Source organism: Pelodiscus sinensis, chromosome 1, assembly GCF_049634645.1.
Source record: "Pelodiscus sinensis isolate JC-2024 chromosome 1, ASM4963464v1, whole genome shotgun sequence".
NCBI classification, from domain to species: domain Eukaryota; kingdom Metazoa; phylum Chordata; order Testudines; family Trionychidae; genus Pelodiscus; species Pelodiscus sinensis.
The window spans coordinates 197,580,018-197,604,121 of record NC_134711.1 but is presented as its reverse complement, the minus strand read 5'-3'; the positions used below and the strand labels follow the sequence as shown (position 1 = coordinate 197,604,121).

The following is a 24,104-nucleotide window of genomic DNA, read 5'->3' as shown; positions in this document are numbered from 1 at the left end:
AGGAGTAGGAGGGGGGTGAAGGAAGATGTGGCACACACTTGAGGCTACTGAGAGGGATTAATGAGGCTGTTAAAATGTAAGTAGGACTATTATTGACTTTTAAAAGTGTCAATGGCATGCAGATCCATAAATAGAAGTGAGTAAGTTAAATCTTGGCACGCCACTTCTGAAAGGTTGCCGACCCCTGCTGTAGAGGGAATTTACAAAAGAGTATTTGAATTTAAAATTGATCCTTCTATTAGTTAAGTTAATATTAAGATACTTAATATTTTTCATATTTTAAGATGTTCCCTTTTCTTGTGCAAATGTTACAACTCTTACTAAAACTAATAGAAAATGTGCACAATTGCTGATGGAAGAAATGTATTACATTGCATTTTTTAATTATGGAAAGGATTTGTGAAGAAGAAAAATCCAAAAAGTTAGATACTGAATACAATATTATTTATAAAGGATATTATCAAGTACTGTTTGAATTAATAATTCAAGCAGGAGAGGGTAGAACATGGCCTATATACTTTACTCTCCATTATTTTGAGGGAGAGAGTCAACTTCTGTGAAATCTTAAAGCAGAGAGAAAATGTGGGGTCTTTTGTTAAACTTCTACTTCAAATACCTTATTTACTCAACAGCATATAAAAATGTTGAAACATATTCAAAATCCCCTCTGCATGAAACATAACTGGATAGTCATAAAAGACTTAGGCATTACTTTTACCTAAGCAGAAAATTCAATACTTTTTGGTAGTGTGCATTTTTTCAGGACATATTTACAAGCGGGGCAAGCGGAGTTGCTTCTTGAGGTAAAAAACTGGATGACTTCATTAGCTGGAAATACACTGATAGTACTCTCAAAATTTAACAGTTGAAACAAATCATTCATGTGATAGTAGCAATAATCTATTTCAACTAGCCAGTCCAAGGGCTTAGAGAAAACTTGAAATAAGAGTGTTATTTTTGTGACACGAGTCACAGAACCACACAAAAAATTAATGTTTATTTTGTCTCTAAATCTATGAGATATTTGAATAACAAATTGGAAGCCATAGTTTGGATGATATTGATATCAGATGATTTTTCCAACATTTTACTTCAGTCAGGGTGCTTCTACATAGCACCATTATTTCGGAATAACGCCCATTATTCCAAATAACAATGCAAGTGTCTACACAGTAATTCCATTATTTTGAAATAAATTTGAAATAATGGACCATTTATTCCAACTACTGTAAACCTCATTCCATGAGGAATAATGCCTATTCCGAAATAGCTATTATGGAATACCAGTAGTGTGAACACTTCACTGCTGCTATTTCAAAATAGCTCCTCCCCAGGCTCTGACATGAGACATGAAATTGTCAAATTTTATTAAAGGAGATAATTGAGCAAAGGTTGGAAAGACAAGGGAGTTACTCACCTTGTGCAGTAACGACTGTTCTTCGAGATGTGTGTCCCCGTGGGTGCTCCACTGTAGGTGAAGGGTCGCCCTGAGCCTCAGATCGGAGCTTTCTATAGCAGTTTCCCCTGTTGAGTCACGCATGCCCAGGAGGCGTCTCGAGCCCTTGCCGCCTCCTGAGGAGTGTGACTCATCCCCCTCCCTTTCAGTTCCTCGTCTCCGCCCGAGTAATTTCGACTCCGAGCAGAGGGGAGGTAGGGAGGGTCGTGGAGCACCCACGGGGACACACATCTCGAAGAACAGTCGTTACTGCACAAGGTGAGTAACTCCCTTTTCTTCTTCGAGTAGTGTCCCCGTGGGTGCTCCACTGTAGGTGACTACAAAGCAGTATCCAGTATATGGTTGGAGGGAGCCGGAGTCAGTGTTTGGCAGTGGTGGAGAGCACTGCCGTGGCAACTGCTGAGTCACTCTTAAGTTGTGGAAGAATGGCGTAATGTTTAGCAAAGGTATGATCTGAAGACCATGTTGCTGCCCGGTAAATGTCTCTTAGGGGGACATTGCTCAGAAAGGCTGTGGAGGCAGCCGTGGCTCGAGTAGAGTGTGCTCTTGGTGGGCATATCAGCGGTCTATTGCCCAGTGAGTGGCACTTAATTATGCATGTAGATATCCATTTTGAGATTCGTTGAGATGATATCGGTGTGCCTTTGGATCGTTCAGCGATGGAGATAAAAAGTCTTTCAGATTTACGGAATGGTTTTGTTCTTTCTAGGAAGAAGGCCAGAGCCCTCCGGATGTCCAGGGTGTGCAGAGTGGCATCTGTCTGCGACGAGTGCGGTTTTGGGAAAAAGGTAGGTAACACGATTGGTTCGTTAATATGGAATTCTGTACCGACCTTTGGCAAAAACGTGGGGTGGGGTCTAAGTATGACCCTATCCTTTGTGAAAATTGTGTAAGGAGGTTCTGACATTAACGCTCCAAGTTCGCTCACCCTCCTGACTGAGGTGATGGCTAGGAGGAAACAGACCTTCATAAAAAGGAAAGGAAGTGGCACTGTTGTCAGTGGCTCAAAGGGAGGTCTGGTGAGGTAGTTCAAAACAAGATTTAGGTCCCACAAGGGGGGTGGAGTCCTATGTGGTGGGTATACATTCTGGAGTCCCTTGAGGAATCTTTTTGTAATAGGGTGGTTGAAAACGGAGAATCCATCTACTGGTGTATGAAATGCTGCTATTGCAGAGAGGTGTACTCTTAGGGAAGAGACAGAGAGTTCTGATGCTTTAAGGTCCAGAATGTAATCTAGAATGGTATCTAATGGTGAGGCACGGGGCTCCATTTTGACTCGCTGACACCAGTGACAGAAACGTGCCCATTTCTGTTGGTAAGTTTTCCGAGTAGACTGTCTCCTGCTCTGGAGGAGGATGTCCTTTACTTGCTGGGAGCAGCGATCTTCTACCTCTGAGAACCAGAGAGAAGCCAAGCCTGAAGATGCAGGGTATTGAGTTGTGGGTGCAGTATCTTGCCGTTGTTCTGAGATAGTAGGTCTATCCGGTACGGTAGCGGGTAGGGGGGCTGGACCGCTAGCCTGTGAAGGTATGGGTACCAGGTTTGTCGAGGCCATGATGGCGCAATCAGGATGACTAGGGCTTTGTCCCTCAGGATCTTGCGCAGGACTCTGGGGATGAGCGGTATGGGAGGAAAGGCGTAGTGTAGGGAGGCTGTCCAATTGATCAGGAAGGCATCTCCCAGAGAGTGTTTGCCAAGTCCCGCACGTGAGCAGAATTGGGGACATTTGGTGTTCTGGGTAGAAGCAAAGAGGTCTATCGATGGCCATCCCCACTGGTGGAAAATTGAGTTCGCCACCTCCGTATGTAACTCCCATTCGTGGTTCAAAGCGAAGTTTCGGCTGAGTGAATCCGCTTTGATGTTGTTCACCCCGGGCAAGTAGGACGCTATGAGGGTGACTTGGTTGCGGATGCACGAGTTCCACAGGCGAATAGCCTCCGCGCATAAAGAGCGGGAGCGGGCTCCACCCTGCCTGTTTATGTAGAACATTGTGCAGATGTTGTCTGTTAGGATGCGGACTGTGTGATTGGCGATGGAGGAGGCAAAGTGTGCACAGGCATTCCTTACTGCCCTTAACTCGAGGAGATTGATATGTAAGTGTGTCTCGTTTGGGGACCATCTGCCTTGAACTTCGTGGCCGTTCATATGTGCCCCCCAGCCTAGCAGGGAAGCATCTGTGGTGATTTGGATAGTGGGTTCGGTTTGTTGGAACGGAACCCCTGTCAAGAGATTGCTTGGCACTGTCCACCATCGTAAGGATCCCAGCACGTCTGGTGGGATAGTAACCGTTTTGTTTCGAGGGTGCCGTGATGGGATATAAACAGTTGCCATCCAGAGTTGAAGACATCGAAAGTGCAGGCGAGCATGGTGGACTACATAGGTGGTGGAAGCCATGTGGCCCATTAGTCTGAGGCATGTAAGTACTGTGGTGGTAGGAACTGTAAGCATCCCATTTATAATTTCTTGCATAGTTGCAAAACGTTGTTGAGGTAGGTATGCCCGGGCTGTCACTGAGTCCAGGCGTGCACCAATGAACTCTATGTCTTGAACTGGATACAGCGTTGACTTGTCTTGGTTGATTAGAAGGCCTAGACGACTGAGGAGGGTCGTGGTCGTCTGTATCATAGAGGCTGTTTCGGCGTACGAGGATCCCTTTAGGAGGCAGTCGTCTAGATAGGGAAATATGATGATGTTTTGTCGTCTGAGATATGCCGTCGCGACAGCCAGTACCTTCGAAAATACTCTCGGGGCTGATGAGAGGCCGAAGGGGAGAACCCTGTACTGGAAGTGGTCTGGTCCCAACATGAAGCGCAGGTAACGTCTGTGGGAGGGGTGGATGGTTATATGGAAATAGGCATCTTGGAGGTCGAGGGCTGCAAACCAGTCCCCTTGATCTAGCGCAGGAATGATTGTGGAGAGTGTGACCATCTTGAAATGTTGTTTCTTGAGAAATTTGTTCAGTTTGCGGAGGTCCAATATAGGTCTCCAGCCCCCTGTTCGTTTTTCGGTTAAGAAATAGCTCGAGTAAAACCCTCTCCCGTGGAACTCTCGGGGTACCCTTTCTACTGCTCCGATGAGGAGGAGTCGATCGATTTCTTGTTTCAGAAGGGTCTCGTGAGAGTGGTCCCTGAAGAGGGACGGGATAGGGGGAAGGGTAGGGGGGATAGAGGTGAAAGGGATGGTGTAGCCCACTCGAATGATTTCCAAAACCCAGCGGTCCGATGTTATGGACTCCCATTGAGGAAGGAATGGGCGCAAACGATGGGTGAACAGATGGCCATGTTGGGGTAGTGCTAGATCGTAAGCAGGGTGTCGCAGGCCCTCGACCAAATCTTCAAATTTGCTGTTTAGATGGTTGGGTAGTTGGTGGGCGGGCCTGGTTGTGGCGTCTTCTGGGACCTCGTTGCCTTGGTCTAGTGTCTTCATAGGGCCTCTGTGATCTATTATATTGCCCATATCGGTATCGGTTGTATGAGTTATATGGGGTGTATCGTCCGCGTCTATAGGGCTGCGTGCACATGCCCAACGTGCGGAGTGTAGACTTGGAATTTTTGCTGTTATGGAGTATTTCATCCGTAGTGGCTGCAAATAGTTTGTGCTTGTCGAATGGCAGATCCTCTACTTTAGGCTGGAGATCGCGGGGAACTCCTGATGACTGGAGCCAAGAGGTTCTACGCATGACTACCGCTGTAGCTGTAATTCGGGCTGCGGTGTCAGCAACATCCATTGCGGTTTGAAGAGCAGTGCGGGCGATCATATGGCCCTCATGAACTATTGTTTTCAGGATGGATCTTTTAGACTCGGGGAGATGTGGTATCAGCTCTCCCAGTTTTGAGTAATTGTCAAAGTCATGATTTGCTAAAAGAGCAGAGTAGTTCGATATTCTGAGTTGTAAGGTGGAAGAGGAGTATACCTTCTTGCCAAAGGAGTCCAGCTTTTTGTGGTCCTTGTCTGCGTTGCCCAACTTGTATTGTGGGATCTTTGCACGTTGTTGCGCTGAATCCACTACTAACGAGTTGGGTTGTGGGTGTGTGAAAAGAAAGTCGTTGTCTTTTGATGGGACAAAGTACTTCCTATCGATCCTTTTATTCGTTGGTTGAATGGATGCAGGTGTTTTCCAGAGGTCTTCCGAGGTCTCCATTATTGCCTCGTCTATAGGGAGGGCAATCTTGCTATGTAATGTGGGATGGAGATTCTTTAGCAGTTGGTATTGTTTCCTCTGGACCTCCTGCAGGGAAACATTCTGGCTTATTGCAACCCTCTTGAATAGATCTTGGAATTGTTTTAGGTCGTCAATTGGTGCAGAATCTGATGGAACTACGGCTTCATCTGATTGTATATCGGGAGCATCAGAATGTGTGACGTTTATTGAGTGAGTGTCTGATTCATTGTCAGAGATTCGGTCCACCTCCTCATCCGAAAGAGTTGCTGGAGGTAGGGACTGCGGCCGAGATAAGCTTCTCCGGGATGGAGTGGAGTGAATTGGGGAGCATTGTCCACGTGATTCCCAGTGTTCCCAGGGTCCCCATTGCGGATAAGGTGGGGGTGGGTAAGGCCAGTACGGGTGCCATGGGTTCTGTTGTGGTGGGGCTCCGTAGTCATAAAAGCGAGATTGCCTAGGTGATGGGTGCCTCGAGGAATAAGATGTGTGGTGATCATCCTCAAGAAGGGGAGCGTCTCGGCCGGATAAGATTGGTGTAGACCTGGGAGGGGATAGCCGTGATAGGGACTTCCCAGGTGAGTAGGATGTGGAAGGCAGACACTGAGCAGAAAGACTGCTGTGTGAGAGAGCTTCTTGCTGGCTCTGCTCCATAGCAGTGTCGTCTGGCTGCCTGTCAGTTTGCCCTGGCAGCGTTAGTGCAGCATCCTGCTGCTTATCTGGAGGTGGTGCCGGGCGTTTGGGCTGTGGGTCACTCTGCTGCGGTGCCGTGGTTTTAGTCGGCACCGTAGCTTTAAGGATCGCTGTGGCTTTCGGCGCCACGGAAGGCTGTGCAGTTGAAAGCGGTGCCGCTGTTTGAAGCGGCACCGCGGTTTGCTTCGGCGCCGGCTTTTCTTGCCGTGCCGGCTGTTTTGAACGCTCCCGGGGCCGCTCAGCAGTGGCGTGCCCCGATGCCGGCGCGGAGTGGGAGGATCGCCCCGAAGCCTTTGTGGCGGGCGTCCTCCCGGTCTGGTGTGCCTCTACTCCATGTTTAGGAGAGGAGGAGGCTGATAAGGAGCGGGATGGTGAGGCTCTACCCCTCAGCTCGGTTCTGGAGAGAGGGGGAGGCTCTTGGCGCGTTCCCGGCTGTTCTGCGGGCTGCAAGGCTTTTTCGAATAGGATCATTCTTAGGCGGAGCTCACGGTCTTTCCTGGCTCTTGCCGTGAGGGAATTACAATGAGTGCAGCTGTGGGGAGAGTGAGATTCCCCCAAACAGCGAATGCATTTTGAATGACCATCCGAAGCCGGCATAGGGTCCCGGCATTGGTCGCACTTCTTAAAGCCTGAGGAGGCGGACATGTCCGGTTCTCTCCTCTTTAAGCTTTTTTTTTTTTTTTTTTTTTGTATTTATTTTAGTGTTCCTGCTGTTGTCGTCAGTCCGTGTTGGTTTCTTTCTTTCTTTTTTTTTTTTTTTTTAAATCTGTTCTTTCTTCTCTGTGTTAAAGAGCTGTGAAAACTCCGGTATCTCTGAGACCCGGTCTGAGGTGATTCAAGCCCCCCCGAGGGGGGAGGGGGGGGTTAGGTAAGTGTATTTCCCTTATTACTAAAAATTCTTTTTCTTCTTTTAAAAAGAAACAGGGAAGGTAACTTGGATATCAGGGGAAAGAACTATAACTAAACTAGGGAGAAAAAAGGTAGTCAGAGAGTCTGACAGGGAGCTCCTGTTTGCTCCGTCCACAGGCGAGGGCGGTTGAAGAGGAACTGAAAGGGAGGGGGATGAGTCACACTCCTCAGGAGGCGGCAAGGGCTCGAGACGCCTCCTGGGCATGCGTGACTCAACAGGGGAAACTGCTATAGAAAGCTCCGATCTGAGGCTCAGGGCGACCCTTCACCTACAGTGGAGCACCCACGGGGACACTACTCGAAGAAGAACTTAAGTTACTCAAGTCCCATAAGATTGATGGGTGATCTCTAATAAAATTTTAGCAATCACAAAAGAACATTATTTTTAATGTGCTTACTCTGTAATGTTTTATCCTATGTATAAATATATTTTGCTAGAGCCTTTGGCTTTGTCTAGACTACACCTCTCTGTCAAAAGAAAGATGTAGATTAGGCACGTCAAAATTGCTAATGAAGCAGGGATTTAAGTATCCCGTGCGTCATTATCATAAATTTGGCCACTGTTTTTTTTCGAAACTGAGCTTTTTTTAAAAAAAATGGCAGTCTAGACGCGGATCTGTCAAAAGTAAACCCTTTTTTCCATTATTCCTCCTGTAAGGAGGTTTAACGGTAGTTCGAATTAGGAGCTTTAATTCGAACTACGTAGTCCGTGCTGCGTGTAGCCGCAGGCAGGTAGTTCGAACTACGGGGCATGTAAAAATGGCGGTGCCCGGGAACACGCAAATGAAGCCTGGGATATTTAAATCCTGGGCTTCATTTGCAAGTTCCAATGCCTACATTAGCTGCCCTAGTTTGAACTAGGGTGGCAGTGTAGACATACCCTCAGACCTTCAGTGGAAATCACACTGAAGCACAGAGGAACTGCAACCCTAAACCCCCAGTTTCAAGAGACAGATTGATGCAAATCTATGCCTGAGACAGCAGAAGGCTAGGAAGCCTGAAACTTTTAAGTAGGTGCCCAAGACAGAGTAGGAGGGGTGACAAAGGCATAGCTAACACTGGAAGGGTGACAAAACGTACCTTGTGATTCAACAGATCTGTTCCTTTTGTATGTAATCCAAATCATATCTGCTTATTTAGAGATAAAAACAAATGTTTGCTAATTTTAACTCCAGTTATCACTATACAGCCAATAGAGCTGTTAGAGAGTGAGGCAGATTTTATTCTGGCTTGTGTATCAACATAACTGCTAATGATATTCCAAAATATGAAATTGTTATTAGTGGTGAAGAAAATAATTGACTTTCAGTTCCCTGGATGAGTTTGCAGTATGAGTAGATAGAATAATAGACTTTGTTACAAGCATCAGATTCTTTAACTTATTAATATACTCTGAATATTAGCCATTCTTGTCTTTCTGGCTTTTTCTCCTTTGCGGCAAATCCTGTTTGTTCAAGTATACGACCCCCGATTTCTTTGCATTGTAGATACTTTTGCTATAGGTGACTGAGGCAATATGGCAGCTTCCCTGGATGTAATTGTCTCACAAATGGTTTTTAAATCTCATTTTAACTCTGTTTGTTCCTTCCACCCTATGACTTGTAACTTCTCGCCAATAAAACAACTTTATGTCCGGACTCTCATGGTTTTGGAGGGTTTTTGTTTGTATGTTTATTTTTTGTGCTCAAACATTGTCTGAAATAGGATATTCTACCAGCTTTCACTGCATAGGTTGTACCTCCCTAAACTGTGACTCTCTGGTCCGACAACATCCATAGTCCAGCAGCACCACAAATTTTCCTGGATCACTGAGCCCAGGGAAAGGAAGGTCTGATGGTGGGGCTGGAAGCACAGCATTGAGGGCTCGTGACTCAGTTGGGAGCCCTATGTCAGGAGGGGCAAGTGGCATGACAGAGTTCTTGCGGCTGGAGAGCTCTGGTCCCAGTGGCCAAGGAGCTCCGACCACAATGGCAAGGCACCCCAGCTGGGCCATTGGCAGGGGGCGCTCAGGCCATACCCCAGCAGCAGCAAGGCAAGGGCCAAAACCCGAGCCAGGGGGAAATGGGATTGAGCACGGTTCAGAAGCAGCCAGCAGCAGGGATGGGTGAGGAGGCCAATGGCAGGGTCCTCTCCTGGTCTGGCAAATCCTCTCGTTTGGGACCAGTCAGATCCTGAAGGTGCCAGAAGAGGGAGTTCCAACCTGTATATCAACAAATGCTGGCTGAATGATGTATTAAAATCTATGTAGTTTATTTATGGTTGTGTGTATAGCCTGCAGTAAGCTATGATAGATGATATAGATACACACACACACACGCGCGCATATACATCACCCTTTCACTTTGATAGAAGACAGACACTGAGCACTGGGACAAAATTATTCTGGAGGTTTTCCAAAAATGCAACTGAGACCAGAATTTGACCCAAGATTTCTTTTGTTATTGTTTAAAATGTACTTTTAAAATACACCAAATTCTAGTTGTTTCCCCTTTTGAGTCACATGATCAATGGTGGTAAGATAAAAGTTGTGGTCAGAGCCAAGCATCTGTAGCAAAGGGCTCCCACAATGGACTGAATCAGGGCAACAGAACAGTGGTGAGCCTCAATAAAGACCAATACAGAACCCCTTGTTCACTTTCATTAGACTCCAACTCTAGTCTCAAAAACCCAGCATCCCCAAGAGAAAGAACTGAGAAACCCCCAGAACAGAGACTCCAACACAACAGAAGCTGTAGGAGGGGAGAGCCTCAGCTGGCTCCCCAAAATTACTTCACTCATCTAGGGCTTAATCATGCATTGGGTCCCCATGCATTGGGTCCCCTGTAGGAGGAAGAAAGGCAGGTGCTTCTTAAGCTGAGACATTCACTATGGAGAGAGGGCACTAATACAAACACAAGAAAGAAGGGATCATATCTGAGCCTCTCCCAAATTTCCAGACCTACTCATCTCCCAGAAGCAGTGATGACAACACAGTGTTATTTTACACTACTCATTCGAGATATTTTGTACTGTGTGTTGATTTTTCCTTCCAACCTCTTGCTTCCTCCACTCACCATAGTCCCTTCTCTGGCAGCCCTCCCATCCTGCCCTTCTCCTCTCTATTCTTTCCTGTCTCTCTTCAGTATTTACCTTTCCTTTCTTTTCCTCCTATTTTTTGTTTTGTTTACATAAGCGTCCTTCCCTACCATTTTCCCTCACTCATCATTAATAACAACTAATTCACATAATGATTATCACCTGGATCATTTACTTGTATGTTCTATCCTTTTCCTCCCACCTGTTTTTTGTTTCTGTGTTTATTGGATTCCAAGCTCTGAAGGGAACAGAACAGTGGTGAGCCTGGACAAAGACCAAGACAGAACCCCTTGTTCACCTCCTCTAGACCACAACTCCAGAGGAAGACTGTCGCTTCCTATACTTTGCTTGTATACTACCCAACACAATATTGTGCCATTCCTGATTTAGAGCCTTTGGCCAGGAGCACAATGGAATAAGTAAATAATCAGTGTTTCACTGGAAAGAGCTATGTATTATTGTTCTAATAAACACAATTTTCAGGGACTCTGTATAAACTGTTCTTTGTATGACACAAAAAAATAATTACCAGGAGAAATTTTTAGCAAAGAAGTTAAAAAATAGAGGCCATCTATGTGTAAGGACTAAGGTCACATACTGTACAGAAATGAACCTGCATTTTTACTCTGATTCTGAAGGACAAGTTCTTCAGTCACAACTGTGCTCCTTTACAGAAGTACAAAATAAAAGGCAAATACAACCATTACTAAAAATAAAGATCTAAATCATTTTGGTTTTAGAGGTATTCAGGTAGAGAGGGCAAGCAGTAATAATGTAGTTAGCACCTCTCCTTCTGTTCACATGTGTAATTGTGCCTGTAGCTAAAGCTTCCTTACTTATGCAAGCTATAAAATCCTTTCTAAAGGACTTCACAAATTTATATAAATTTGCCAAACTACAGATTTTTAGGTAATTCAGAATCAAACCTGAATTTAGACCTTGAGCTTCAGACTCAATTGTGAAACATAATCTTACTTGCAAGCATCTTCAATAAACTCTGCTATAACTTCTACACTGTGAACTGTTTTTATGTGTCTAATAAATGTGAATTTATGATAAACTTTATCATGATCGCTTTTTGCAGTTTAAACTTTACAATGGTTTACCAAATGGAGAAATATATTGGTTTTAATCTGTTAAATAAATCTCTTCTACATCAATCAAAGCTAAGCTCCGTGATATTTCTCTTGAAGAAATATTTGACAAAAGAATATTTCCTGCACAAGAAAAAGGGTGCTCTCTGCATATTATATTCACCTCATACTTTTCATTATTGATTCTCAAATATGACATTTCAAATATTTTGACATCTTACCATTAAATATTCACACCTAATCTTGACTCTTATCAACCACCCTAAGATTCACATCGTATTAGTATTATCATTAGATTTTAGCATGACTTCTGGTACAAGATACTATACTTACTCTGATTATATTACAAATTCTGATTAAATTCACAGTTAATGCTCCAATATGGAAGATTTATATATGCAGTATATATTAAAAGGTACAAAAGTGATATGCATGAAATACTCCAAAAATGTCACCTCAGCAAGTGATTAGCTAGCATCCTAGAGGAAGAAATTTAAGTCTCAATACCACGGATGTCTATCATGGCCCCCTGACGTCAGTTGGAGTTCTACAGTGTCAGGATTTCCCCCCATAGTAAGAAACACCTTGTAAATGGATGCATCATTTATAGATTATTCTTGAAATAGTTATTATTATTAATTATTAATAATAATAATTGAAATATTATTGTTGAAATATTACTGTTTAAAAGAAAACTTCATGAAAGAGGGGGAGTTGTTTTCATGCCTCATTTGTCATACATTCACATACACATAATAGTTTAATTTTCTTTACTATTACATGGCATTTATCTCTTTTCTTTTTCTTTCAGACACCATAATTATTTTTCATAAGAATACTTCCACTAACAGATACCGTACCATAATGCTCTCAAATACAGAGGAGCAATACACAATTTCCGTATCAATGTTTCACCTATTAAAATAGATATTATGTAGTAAAAGGCAAGCTCTTCAGCCCCAGTAAGACTTCTCTGACAGCACAAAGCAGCATTACAGCCAATGTAACTGTTAGTAGAGGATTTCCCTTGTACAGGGGAATCCTCTAGTGGCAGAAGGCAGCTTTAGCAAGATCACTTCTACCCTCTACCACAGAGCATTGGGGTCACATCCAGAAAAAGCAGAGCATGGCTATACAGCTGGCATAACAAAGAGCCACCCAGGGATCTACCTGTTCGTCAGTTGGCTCCAAGATCCAGAAGGAGCTAAAATATACAGACCATGGCTTTGGTTATGATCTATATACAGTTACATTTTATTTTCATAATGGAAATATGTTTGTATGTTCAGTGACATTGCAGAATATGAATTTACTTATAAGAAAATCCAACTTGTAAGAAAACTTATAAGAAAACTTGTAAGAAAATTTTGACTTGAAAAATTAACATATCACTCTCTAGAGGTATGTCTACACTACCCTCCTAATTCGAACTAGGAGGGTAATGTAGGCATACCGCACTTGCAAATGAAGCTACACACGGCACGGAGTAGCTAGTTCAGATTAGGCTTCCTCGTGGAATGAGGAGTACAGCTAGTTCGGATTAGGAAGCCTAATCCGAACTAGCTACTCCGTGCCGCGTGTAGCTGCGCGGCACGGGGTTCGAACTGCTGGCATTTAAAAATGGCGCCAGCCAGCTTCATGCAAATGAAGCCCGGGAAATTCAAATCCCGGGCTTCATTTGCAAGTGCAGTATGCCTACATTACCCTCCTAGTTCGAATTAGGAAGGTAGTGTAGACATACCTCTAGAGAGTGATATGTTAATTTTTCAAGTCAAATTTTCTTACAAGTTTAGTAACACTGCAATAGAAATGATCACATTCCTGATGGAATTTCTCTGAATAATAGACTGATAGATTCCAAGGCTAGTTTCCAAGGCCAGAAGAGACCTTGTTACAAATGTATGTCTTAGTTCCAGTTTGAATTTGTCTAGCTTCAGCTTCCAGGCGTTGGATCATGATATATATTTCTCTGCTAAACTAAAGCATCCTTTATCAATATTAGTTCCCTATATATGTACATACAGACTGTAATCAAGTCACCCCTTGGTTTTCTCTTTGTTAAGCTAAGTAAGATTGAACTCTATGAGTGCGTCTAGACTGGCAACTTGCCAGCTGTTTATACTGGCCACTTGAATTTGCGCAAGAGCACTGACTTTGTAATGTACAAAATCAGTGTTTCTTGCGCAAATACTTTGACGCTCCCACTTGGGAAAAAGCCCTACTTGCGCAAGAGGGCCAGTGTAGACAGGGAAGAACTGTTTTGCGCAAAAAAGCCCCGATGGCTAAAATGGCAATAGGGGCTTTCTTGCGCAAAATTGCGTCTAGACTGGCCACGGATGCTTTTGCGCAAAAGCACTTTTTGCGCAAAAGTATCCGTGCCAATCTAGACGCGCTTTAGCGGAAATACTTTTAACGGAAAAACTTTTCTGTTAAAAGTATTTCTGCAAAAATCATGCCAGTCTAGATGCAGCCTACGAGTCTGCCACTATAAAGCTAGCAGATCTAAACTACAGTTCACTACTTATGAGATTTTACTTTTACAAAAATGCTGTGATGTTCTTGCTAAGATTTCAGTACTCAAGTGTGACAAGCACACAGTGCATGTCTAAATTATTAATAGATAAACAAAATCTGGTAAAAACTAGGGTACAAGAAGGTCACAGAGTCTTTTGACAGCATATCTGTACTACTTGCTTATCATATCTTCTTTGTGGTAGTATATATTTCTTATGAATCCTGTTTGAATACGCTTATGGTTAAACAATAGCTCCTGATAATGGAGCAAAGAAAAGGAAACCATTACAAATTCACAGGAAAGGCAATACCGATAATTAGATCTATTACCTGGAGTATGGAAACTTTTATAGTCATATTTTCTGAAAAGAATCACACAGCACAAACTAAGTGAACTGATATCACTTGTTTTTGAGGCGTTTTAGGTTTTATTTTTTTTAAAACAGTTGATATAATGCAGTACCTTAGGGAACACACAAAATAAAATCTTTGAAGACTATTCTGTGTATAAAAATGCCATAACTTCTTTATCTATTTAATGGTACTTTCTGAAATTTAACCAACCCAACCTCACAAATAAAGAGAAGCTATGTAATATTCTGCCAGGTTTACTATGTTTTTTTACCTCAATTCCAGACAGCCCTAAGGCTGCAACTGCAACTCGAACACTGCTGCTCTCCAGTGTTCCTGTGACCTTTCTTCGCTTATGTTCGAGAGCTGACATCTGCTGCTGTGCTGCAATGGCCAGAGCCTTCTCCCGAGCTTCATTAACCAACGGGATTTTCAGCTTTTCTTCAAGTACATCAGTGAGACCACATTTAAAGCACAGAACTGGCTGTACTATACCCTGACCTGCAATACACAAAGCCATTTGTCAGCTGCTATTTCAGTAGCCCAGACCAGAGCACAAGCAAAAATATTAAATTCAGAGTTTAATGTAACAATGTAAGCTTTGCTGTCATAGTTTGAGTTTTAGACTAATTATAACTTACAACCATGAAAAAGGATTGAAAACACAGACTGTAATCCAAATTGAAAGTTGCTCTGCATAATAAACAAAAATATATATTTAACTATATTTTTATATCTCATTACATTTATGGGAGTAATTATTACTAACTATTTATTAAAGCTTTCATATTGCCCTCATCACTGGGGTGTCAGAGGTCCTTATATATTTACTGTGGTTTACTTTATAATTTGCATGTCTTTCTATACGTCCTTTCCAGTCATTACTCTCCTTACCATCCTCCTCCCATTAGTTCAGAAGTATTGTTCTGATGGGAAGGTTAGGTCAAATTGATAGGATTATGATATGCAGGAAGTAAAATTTGTGGTGATTTCAGTGTCTTCTGAAAGTGAATTGCACGGTATGTTTGTTAGTGAGATCTCTCGCTCGCTCGCTCGCTCTGTCAACACACACACACCCTCCTTCAGCCCCTCCTGTGGAACATATCTATAGTGAGAAGACATTTTGGAGAGTAAGGTAATCCATTTATTTATATTACCTTGGCACTTACAACCCTGGCTAAAACTGTGGCAATACAGTTCAAACACATAGTGAGAGACAATTCCCTTGTCTCAAAGGTTTACAATCTAACAAAGAAAGAGTAGCAGAAAAGAACTTTTATCTTCATTTGACAGAGGAAGTGTAACACAGAAACATTAAATAACTTGTCCAAGATCACAGAGAAAATCTGTGCTGAAGCTGGGAATGGAATCCAGGTTGGGAATTAGAATTGGATTCCAATTCCGAGTTTTAAACACAAGATCACTTTGCTGGTTGGCTCCAGGCACCATAGCACTGTGGGTTTTATGGTTGATACATGCCTTTATACTGCTGCTCTAAGCCTCACTTTAGTTCTATCACCATAATGAACAGCAGAAGGCAGGAACAGCTCCTGATGGAATACTTAACCCTGACAGCAGAGTGCTTTGATAGTGCAGGATCAATAATCACCATTGAAAGAAATGAAAGAGAAAAGCAGGAGGAAGTGAGCTAATAGGAAGGAAGATGAAAGGAAGTCTTGTAATCTCACAGAAATGCATATCACAGAGTCACATTTTAGAGTGTGCATCTTAGAGGTTTTTTAGCATTTGCATCCCATCTGTGGATCTATATTTTAACTTTCAGCCTTATGTGATTTTAAAATGGCTGAACCATATACTCTTCAAATACATCATTCAGGATTGAATCACTCACAAATTATTTACATGGCAGGAACTGGCACCAGGCAGAAAATAACAGTAAAATCGCAGACCACACTATAAATGTTGTAATTATGATAGCAGTAATGTACAACATCATTCTGAAACTCAGCACTGCCTGGCTACAAATGGCTCACTTTGAGAGGCTACAATGTATTAAATCTTTAAAAAGGTACCTAATAGGACACAGTCATCGATACTCAGACATGATATGACTTTCTCCTTATTTTTTCCTTTCGGTTTCATTTTTTTGAATATTACAGTAATTAATCTGACTGGCATTTATTTAGAGATAGTGAGTGAAAGCACAAATTCTTTAGATGACTGCCCAGAGGAAAAACGGTCTCTGCACAGCTCATGTAAGCCATCAAGTTCATTATACTGCAAAGCGGTCTTCAGTCTATGGCTGTATGTGTTGTAGAAGACAGAGCAGATGATGATTAACACACTTCCAAAAGCAGCAGAGAAATATACTCCTAATTAGAGGGCATCATCTCAGGAGTTTACTGCACAAACTGCTAGTTTTCCCTCACAAAAAATGAGTATGTTTCAAAAATTATGTATTTTAAAGAGAGATGGGCACAAACCAATGGTTTAGAGGTGGTTAAATACAGATGTTTCTAAACTGATTAAATAAATGCTGAATTTCTCTTAGATTGTATTTTATTAAAAGTGCCCCGTCTCTTGGAGGCACGTTATCCACATGAGAAATAGTCCAGTACTGACAGAGTTGTTCAGACCTCATTAAATGGTCATGCAAAAATGTGTCTGAATCACAACCTATGAAAGAAAGGTCACTTCCCAAGTAACTGTCATTGCTTCATATAATTTGCTGTGTGGATCTATATTCAGTGAACAAAGAGCTATAGAGACAAAGAATTACAGTTTCTAGGTAAATAACCTTTCCTTCTCTATTTCCTCCATAGATTCCCAGCCCATTAGCAAGCAGAAACAACTCCTGAAGGTGGTGAATTTGAACAATATTAATTGAACAAAGCTGCAGGATTGTTCTCCAGAACTAAACTAAGGGTTTAATAAAATGTCAAGGACGTAATGCTGTATAAACGTAAGTAAGGACTTGTATAACCTGTGTGTGTGTGTGTGTGTGTGTGTGTGCAATAGCTAGAGTGTAAATTCTAATGCACACCAGTATGTTATTAGATTAACTATCCATGAAGACCCTGCTGGCATTCGCTAAAGTTCCACAGTGAAGCCTATGCAGTGCTGTTTGAAACACAACTATGTTAACATGCATTATGGAACTTTTAGTACACATCAAAAGGGACCTCTCAGTCCAGTTTTTGAGACCCGCTCATGCACACTAGAATTTACACTGCAGCTGATACTGAATAACATACCATCAGAGACATAGCGAGGGTGTTATGCGCCTGGGGGCAAAAACAAAATTTACGCCCCCCCCCCCTTCCATGTGGCAGGGCCCCAAATCTGGCACACGGCTGAGCCCAACCCTGGAAGGAGGAGGAGTGGAGCTTGTATCACGTCTTCCCCTACCCCCTCCAGTTTGGGGCTGGGTGCCTGCATGCACTAACCTGCTGGTGAAGATGGAGGAGAGTCGGGCTGGGGACAGAGAGGTGGGGAGGAGGCTCCAGGCAGTGGTAGCAGGTGGAGGTGGAGCAGGAGAGCCAAGAGATTACAGGGGGAGGAGAGGGGGGCTAAATTTGTGCCTCCCTAGTGTGGCATGCGGGGGCAACTGCCCGCACCCTGCCTCCCTTGCTATACCACTGCATATCATGCAGCCATAAGGAACTCAAACTAAGAGCTACACATATTTATTTGACTGAGATATTTCTGAGACATTGCAGTTGACACCATTTTGGCTTTAGTTCATTGTGTTCCAGGAAATACAGCTATCAGAATACCCATCACGACATAACAAATGTGCCAATATTTCCTATCCAGGAGAATTCTAAGACAAGCAAGAAATGCTTGTACCGGTTCAAGTATTGCCAATTACTGCTGCAGTACTACAGAATTGAGGCATCTTGGAAAGTAGGTATGAAAAATTTTTATATGGCCAAGCTGAAAATTTACTCTAGTTTATTTGCAGAGACATATCAGGTTAGGAGGCTTACAAGCAGCCTATAACTGGAAAAAGATTTGGGCAGGAAAGAAAATCTAAACCATATGACTAGAGGAACAATTTTAGATCATGTTTGTTTTGCAATGTCTTTCTAAGGTTCATTCCATTATAAAATGGCTCATTTTTCTTAGTGTATTTATTTTCCTTCCTGTAAGTGCCTTAGAACTCAATACATTATAAAGGATGTTTTCCTTATTTCATTGTTTCCCTTTCGTTTACTCTACCTTTTAATGTGCTGCTAATGGGCAGAACATTTGGACTATCCATTGGAAGCAAGCCTGAAGGCAAAGGTATGCCACATGTTCCCTCTACCAGGTAAACAAATTCTCCAATCTGAAACAAAGGAGCATATGCATTTCAATTCAGAGAGCAATTCATGCAGAACAAATTATAAACCATTACAACAAACAAAAGAAATGAAAGATTCTATAGTGTGAGGGAACTGGAGAGCCCTCATATGGGCCACACCCTTAGACATCCTGTGTTCCTGGGTGAAGCACCATTACACTTCTTGTTTTTAGTGTTTATTTGTTTAGTAATACGGGAAACCATGGTTGGGCATGTCTGAACATCCTTTGTATCCAAATTTCTTCATCAAGGTTTAGTCAAGGTCCAGACTCATAAAATCATAAGAGAAAATAAATAATAAATAATAATAAAAAAATAAAAATATTTCAGGGTCCATTCAAATGTTCCTAGCAATCTGGATTATTCCAGCAGTTTTCCTATTTACTGCTAGCCCAGAATATATAGTATTAACAACTTCTTTATGTGGTGGAGTGATGGCAACTCTATACCAGGAGGTGGGAAACCTGTGGCCCATCGGGGTTCTATGTGTGGCCAACGAGACATTTTGTTTTCTGTTGTTCACGTGAAGGATTGCCAAATTCTGCTGGTTTCTGCCCATGTCATTTTTTTTCCTACTGGTATTACTAAAGTGAGATGCATGTAAAGCCAGGGAACATGAAGTGAGTGCGTGCTGATTGTACACAACATTGACTGTGACAGCTGCATGTCCCCTCTGAATCTAATCAATGTGCTGCAACAATTCAAATCAGCAAACCCTGCAAATTCTAGGTACCACAGCCAGTATAACTCACTCAACCACCTAACAAGGCCTGAGATTTTACTTATTTTTACTAAGTGTAGTCTAGGATTGTATATTCCTGTTGTAATTTTCAATAAATTGTTAAAACCACCTAGTCTCTCTTGAATTCACTGCATTGCTCTCGGGGATGGACAATTCATAACAGTAATTCAGTTCTTATATACTCATCCCATTACACCTAAATGCCTGAGCTACAATAGCATGAGCCACAAAGGAGACATCAGACAAAAAAGTATATTTTGATCATATCAGTGGCCATTTTTAAAGCCCATAGTCTGTTTGAAACAAACAAGAGTAATCATCTGGATAGCTCACATTTAAGGATGAAAGCTTCAGAGGGGTAGCTGAGTTAGTCTGTAATAGGAAAAACTTAAAAAACAATGAATAGTCTAGTAGCACCTTAAAGACTAACAAAACATGTAGATGGTATCATGAGCTTTCATGGGCAAAAACCCACTTCTTCAGATGACCAGAGTATAATAAAGTCCAGATCCAAAAATAAATAAGGGAAGCGGGGGAGCGGGGGGGGGGAGAGAAAAATGGGAGGGGAGGAAGAAAAAGAGAGTCAGTGAGTAGATAGTTCAAATAGTTACAAGAGGCTGTTAAGAACCATTAATACCTCCATTGGTTGGCTGGTTGGTTAAGTCATTAAAAGGTGGAAGATAGTGAATTTATATCCCAATTCAGACCATTTGTATAAGAATTAATCTTGTGAATGAAGTTAAGTTCCAATCCTTCTCTGTGTATTTGGTTTGTGGAATTGGTCTGAAACAAAACGGCGACTTGGAGATCCATTAATGAGTGTCCAGGAAGATTAAAGTGTTCTCCAACAGGTTTTTGTGTGAATTGCCTTTTCAGATATCTGATTTGTGTTCATTAACTCTCTCCCGTAGAGATTGTCCAGTTTGGCCAATATACATTGCAGTGGGGCACTGCCGGCATTTGATGGCATAGATACATTCAAGGATGAAACAGTTTTAATTAAATGGATGCACAGAAATATTTCAAACTACATAATTACTGCATTTTGTAAAGTTTAAAGCAAATCAGCTATTTAATTAGAAAAAAAGCATATGTTAAATTTGAACCAGCAACGTTTTATTAACCAATTTGTATTTCTCTAGCAAAAAATAAGCGGGGATGAGAATGGGCTTGTGTTATATGTTCTGACAGTCTTTTAATGTTATTGAGTATTTTCCACTTGCCTTTTTTTAATTATAATTGTCACTAATTGAGGGAGTTAACTAATGAATCTGAATTTAGAGTTATACCAAAATCACTGATGACGACACTGCACAAACGAAAAAAAAACCCACAGAAAAACTAGGGGAGAAAGAAGGGACAATAATTTTTCCCAAAATGGAAAGGACATAGCCACTGATGAACAAATACCTTCAAACATACATAACAAAGAACAAGTGTACAATACAAATGCATGTGAAGCTGCCTGTGTACAGAATCCTACAGTGATTAGATTAAAAAAACACACCAAAGAAATGGTGCAAGGTGGTGAAAACTGCAGTGTTGTCTTCAAGTTGTTATTGTCAAGTCCAAGTCGAGTCTCAAGTCACTTCAGTTCAAGTCTCGAGTCCCTAAAGTCCCTTTCGAGTCAAGTCCCAAGTCGAGTCTCAAGTCTTAAGTTAAAAAATGTCAAGTCACTTTTGTACAAGTCATCAATAACGGCATTTTCAGACAATTTTTTCATCAAGTCGATTTAAGAAAATTAGCAAGTCTCAGTCGAGACTTAAGTCATAAACAATGAACCCGAGTCAAGTCTCAAGTTGAATCACCTAGGCGACTTAAGTTGGACTCGAGTTCAAGTTGTGGGATTCAAGTCAACAACTCTGTAAACTGCACCTCCAAGCAACAGTAAGTTCCATGTCACTGTGTGGATGTCATATCAGCAGAGAGCAGGCAATGTTACCCTCTGGGTTTCTGCTTTGGAGGCAGCTTACTTCCACCAAAGTTCCATACAGCAGGAATATAATATATTTCCACTGCTTGAATGATCTCTCTTCTACACATCCCATTAAGCTAACACCACCCACGTCTTTGAACTCTGCTGACTTTCAGAAGTCTTGCTTGCCAGCAAAGGGAGTATGCAATCATCTCAGATGGCCACAGCCTCAATTCCTGACAAAGTATTTGCATTATGGGTCTCCACCAACATTTGTACAAGCAAAATCGATGTGAATCTGCTTAGGAATTCTGGTTGGTTGTTTGCTCTTGGTAGGTAGCAACAACAAATAATAAGCTTTTTTTTATGTAATTTGGTCCCTCCCCTGCAAGTGCTCCCTGTAAAATGGGCTAAGTGACCCAAAATAAGTATATTTTTTATTTTAAATTTCCTTGCTACTTTTTGTAAGAGATGTAAACATTTTCTAACTTTGCTAAAAGAAAATTATTCAAATTCCATGGCATTTATCTACCTTTTTGTGTTTTACGAATTCAAATATATTTTTCTTAAAGAGAGTAAAATCCTTGGTATAACTTGTTTATCATGAACAAAATAATTACTAAATCAGGGAACCAATTTAAGCAGAAATTATTCTCTTTTGAGATAGTGTTGTGGCTCCATAAGAATAAAAGTACCAGTCGCTAAAGCTCCATTGGTGTGTCTTTTTTCTCTGTCATCAATAGCACTAACTTACTTTTGTGTAAAAAGAAGCTTTCACAATTCAAAACTTGGTATATCAAATCTGAATTTGTTCATTTCCAATAGCTATAAACATAATTTTCTTTTTGCTCATGTTTTTTCCTAACAATGTAAGATAAGAAGGAGGAAACTTGGTCATGGTGTTTTGAAAGGTTTGGTGAATATTCTTCATTTTAGAATACTTAATTTTCCAGCCTTAATATTATTTTTAGAAGTTTCTGTATGAACATGTTTAAGAAAACAAAATGAAAATAAATCCATTTACATTATTGATAGCTATGTAGTAGTCAGTAGAGGAATGCTAAGGCTGGTGCAGCCAACCCTCAAGTGCTGCCTGGAACATACCATGCTGCCCACTCCTTCCCCCACCCTGCCAGTCCTCAGAACTTCCCAAAGTGCACCGTGTGTGGCACTCTAATGTGATTTCAAGGGCTCAGGCTGCTACCACTCCTGCGATAGCAGTGGCAAGAGCTCCAAGAATTGCTGGGTGCCAATACAGCTGCCCCCTGCCCCACTCCATCAGCAGGCCTGCTGATGTCGTTTCCCTACTCAGAAATGTGATCTACTGATTATAATCAGCCTTACCAAGCATATAGTTTAGGTGTAAGGGGACTGTTACCCCTTACTAAAACTCTGTGGGAGGTTTTTGGTTTGCCAGCTCCCACTTTCAGATGGGGAAGGGTTCAGGAGGCTGACAGACCCCAGAGACAATGGAAAGCAGCCAACACTCCAGCTCAGCCTGATTGACAGGTTGGACAGGCCAGTGAGGAAGGGGAGAGGCCAGGCCCCGTCCTCCCTGTGAGCTGGGATTGTTCTGGCTCTCTCTCTGAACAAACAAGCTGTGTGCAGAAGAGGTGCTGCAAAGACAGAGAGCTGAAAGAGGAGTACAAACTGTGTAAAGAAGTCCTGCAGCGACAGAACCAGACACAGACAGGCCAAGCAGTGCAAGCTGTGTGGAGAGACAGTCTTGCAACAGCAGAGCCAGGAGTGCAGACCTTGTGTTGAGCAGCAGACTGGCAGTGCTCAGAGAGCCAAAAGGAACAGAGAAGCAACACAAGGAGCTGGAACTGGCCAAGCAGCACAGCTTGCAGCTGGATGTGGTGAGCACCTGGGAACTGCAAAGTGTGGGGAAAGCCTCTGGACTGGGAGAGGGGTCTGGCCACTTAGAGTTTGCAACTGTGTGGTCACTACCAGAGCTAGCGTGTCCAGCCTGCAGCCCCCCCTGCAGCATATCCAGGGCCTCTAAGAGAGAGACTGTGGACTGTCCTTGCACTCTGCAGACTGCTGTTTTGATGTCCTGTGCTACAGAGCAGGGCTGTGTGTTCTCATTTAACCATTCTCATTTTTTTCTTATTCTTTTCTCTTTAATCAGTTGTTGTTTAATAAATTGTATTTGCTTTGAACCTTATGAAGTGATCACTGGGCCAAGAAGGCCTGCAGTGTAAAGAGAGCACCTCAGAGTGGGGACACCCTAACTCCTGCCCCTAGTGACTACAAGGTCAGGGATTAAGCCCCAGGAAACCTGGGCCCAGCCTTGTTGTGGTTTCAAGGGCTCTGCTACTCAGGAGAATGGAGGGGGAGCCCTCAGGATCAGGGAGCCGTGGGGTAAAGGAAGTGGGAGCGGGGACTCAGATCCTTTCGCTGGTCCATTTCACCGGGGTGTATAGAAGCCAGGAAAGTTCCCCACAACAGTGGGATCATTCCCCCGCTTACATAGGCATACTTACTCCCTTCATCAAATTTCAAGTCCTTACTAAAAGCACAAGAAATGCTAATGTTTTTTTAAAATGGTTGAGAAGATATAATTCTATCAAAACTGTTTCTCTCTAGCTTCATGCTCAAAAATGACTGCATGAATTTTGCTGAGCTTTAACAAAAAATAGCACAAGCTAGAGAGAAAGCATGAAAACTTCTACCCAAATGGTTAAAATTTAGCAGTTATGAAGGTTTATAGTGGTACATTTGGAAGCACAGCCAGATGTGTCTTTAAATGCTATATCTTCTGGAAGAAAAAAGGATAGGTGTAAAGTTACTGACGGAGGAAACAAAGGATATCACTGAGTTCCTATTCATTTCCCGTGGCAATTAAAAGGAAGTGGGAGGCACTTGGGACTGAGCTCTTCATATATGC

The 24,104-nt window shown here is 42.3% G+C and overlaps 1 protein-coding gene across 3 annotated transcripts in view; it reads right to left on the bottom strand.

Annotated features, from left to right (window-relative positions):
- Positions 1 to 24,104, bottom strand: part of CFAP47 (cilia and flagella associated protein 47) — a 665,273-nt gene that overhangs the window by 319,458 nt on the left and 321,711 nt on the right. For all 3 annotated transcript variants that reach the window (XM_075913261.1, XM_075913262.1, XM_075913264.1), the window contains exons 43-44: positions 18,434 to 18,542; positions 14,526 to 14,752 (exon numbers count right to left, since the gene is read on the bottom strand). In XM_075913261.1, the coding sequence (XP_075769376.1) occupies positions 14,526 to 14,752; positions 18,434 to 18,542 (336 nt within the window). The remainder of the gene's footprint in view (positions 1 to 14,525; positions 14,753 to 18,433; positions 18,543 to 24,104) is intronic.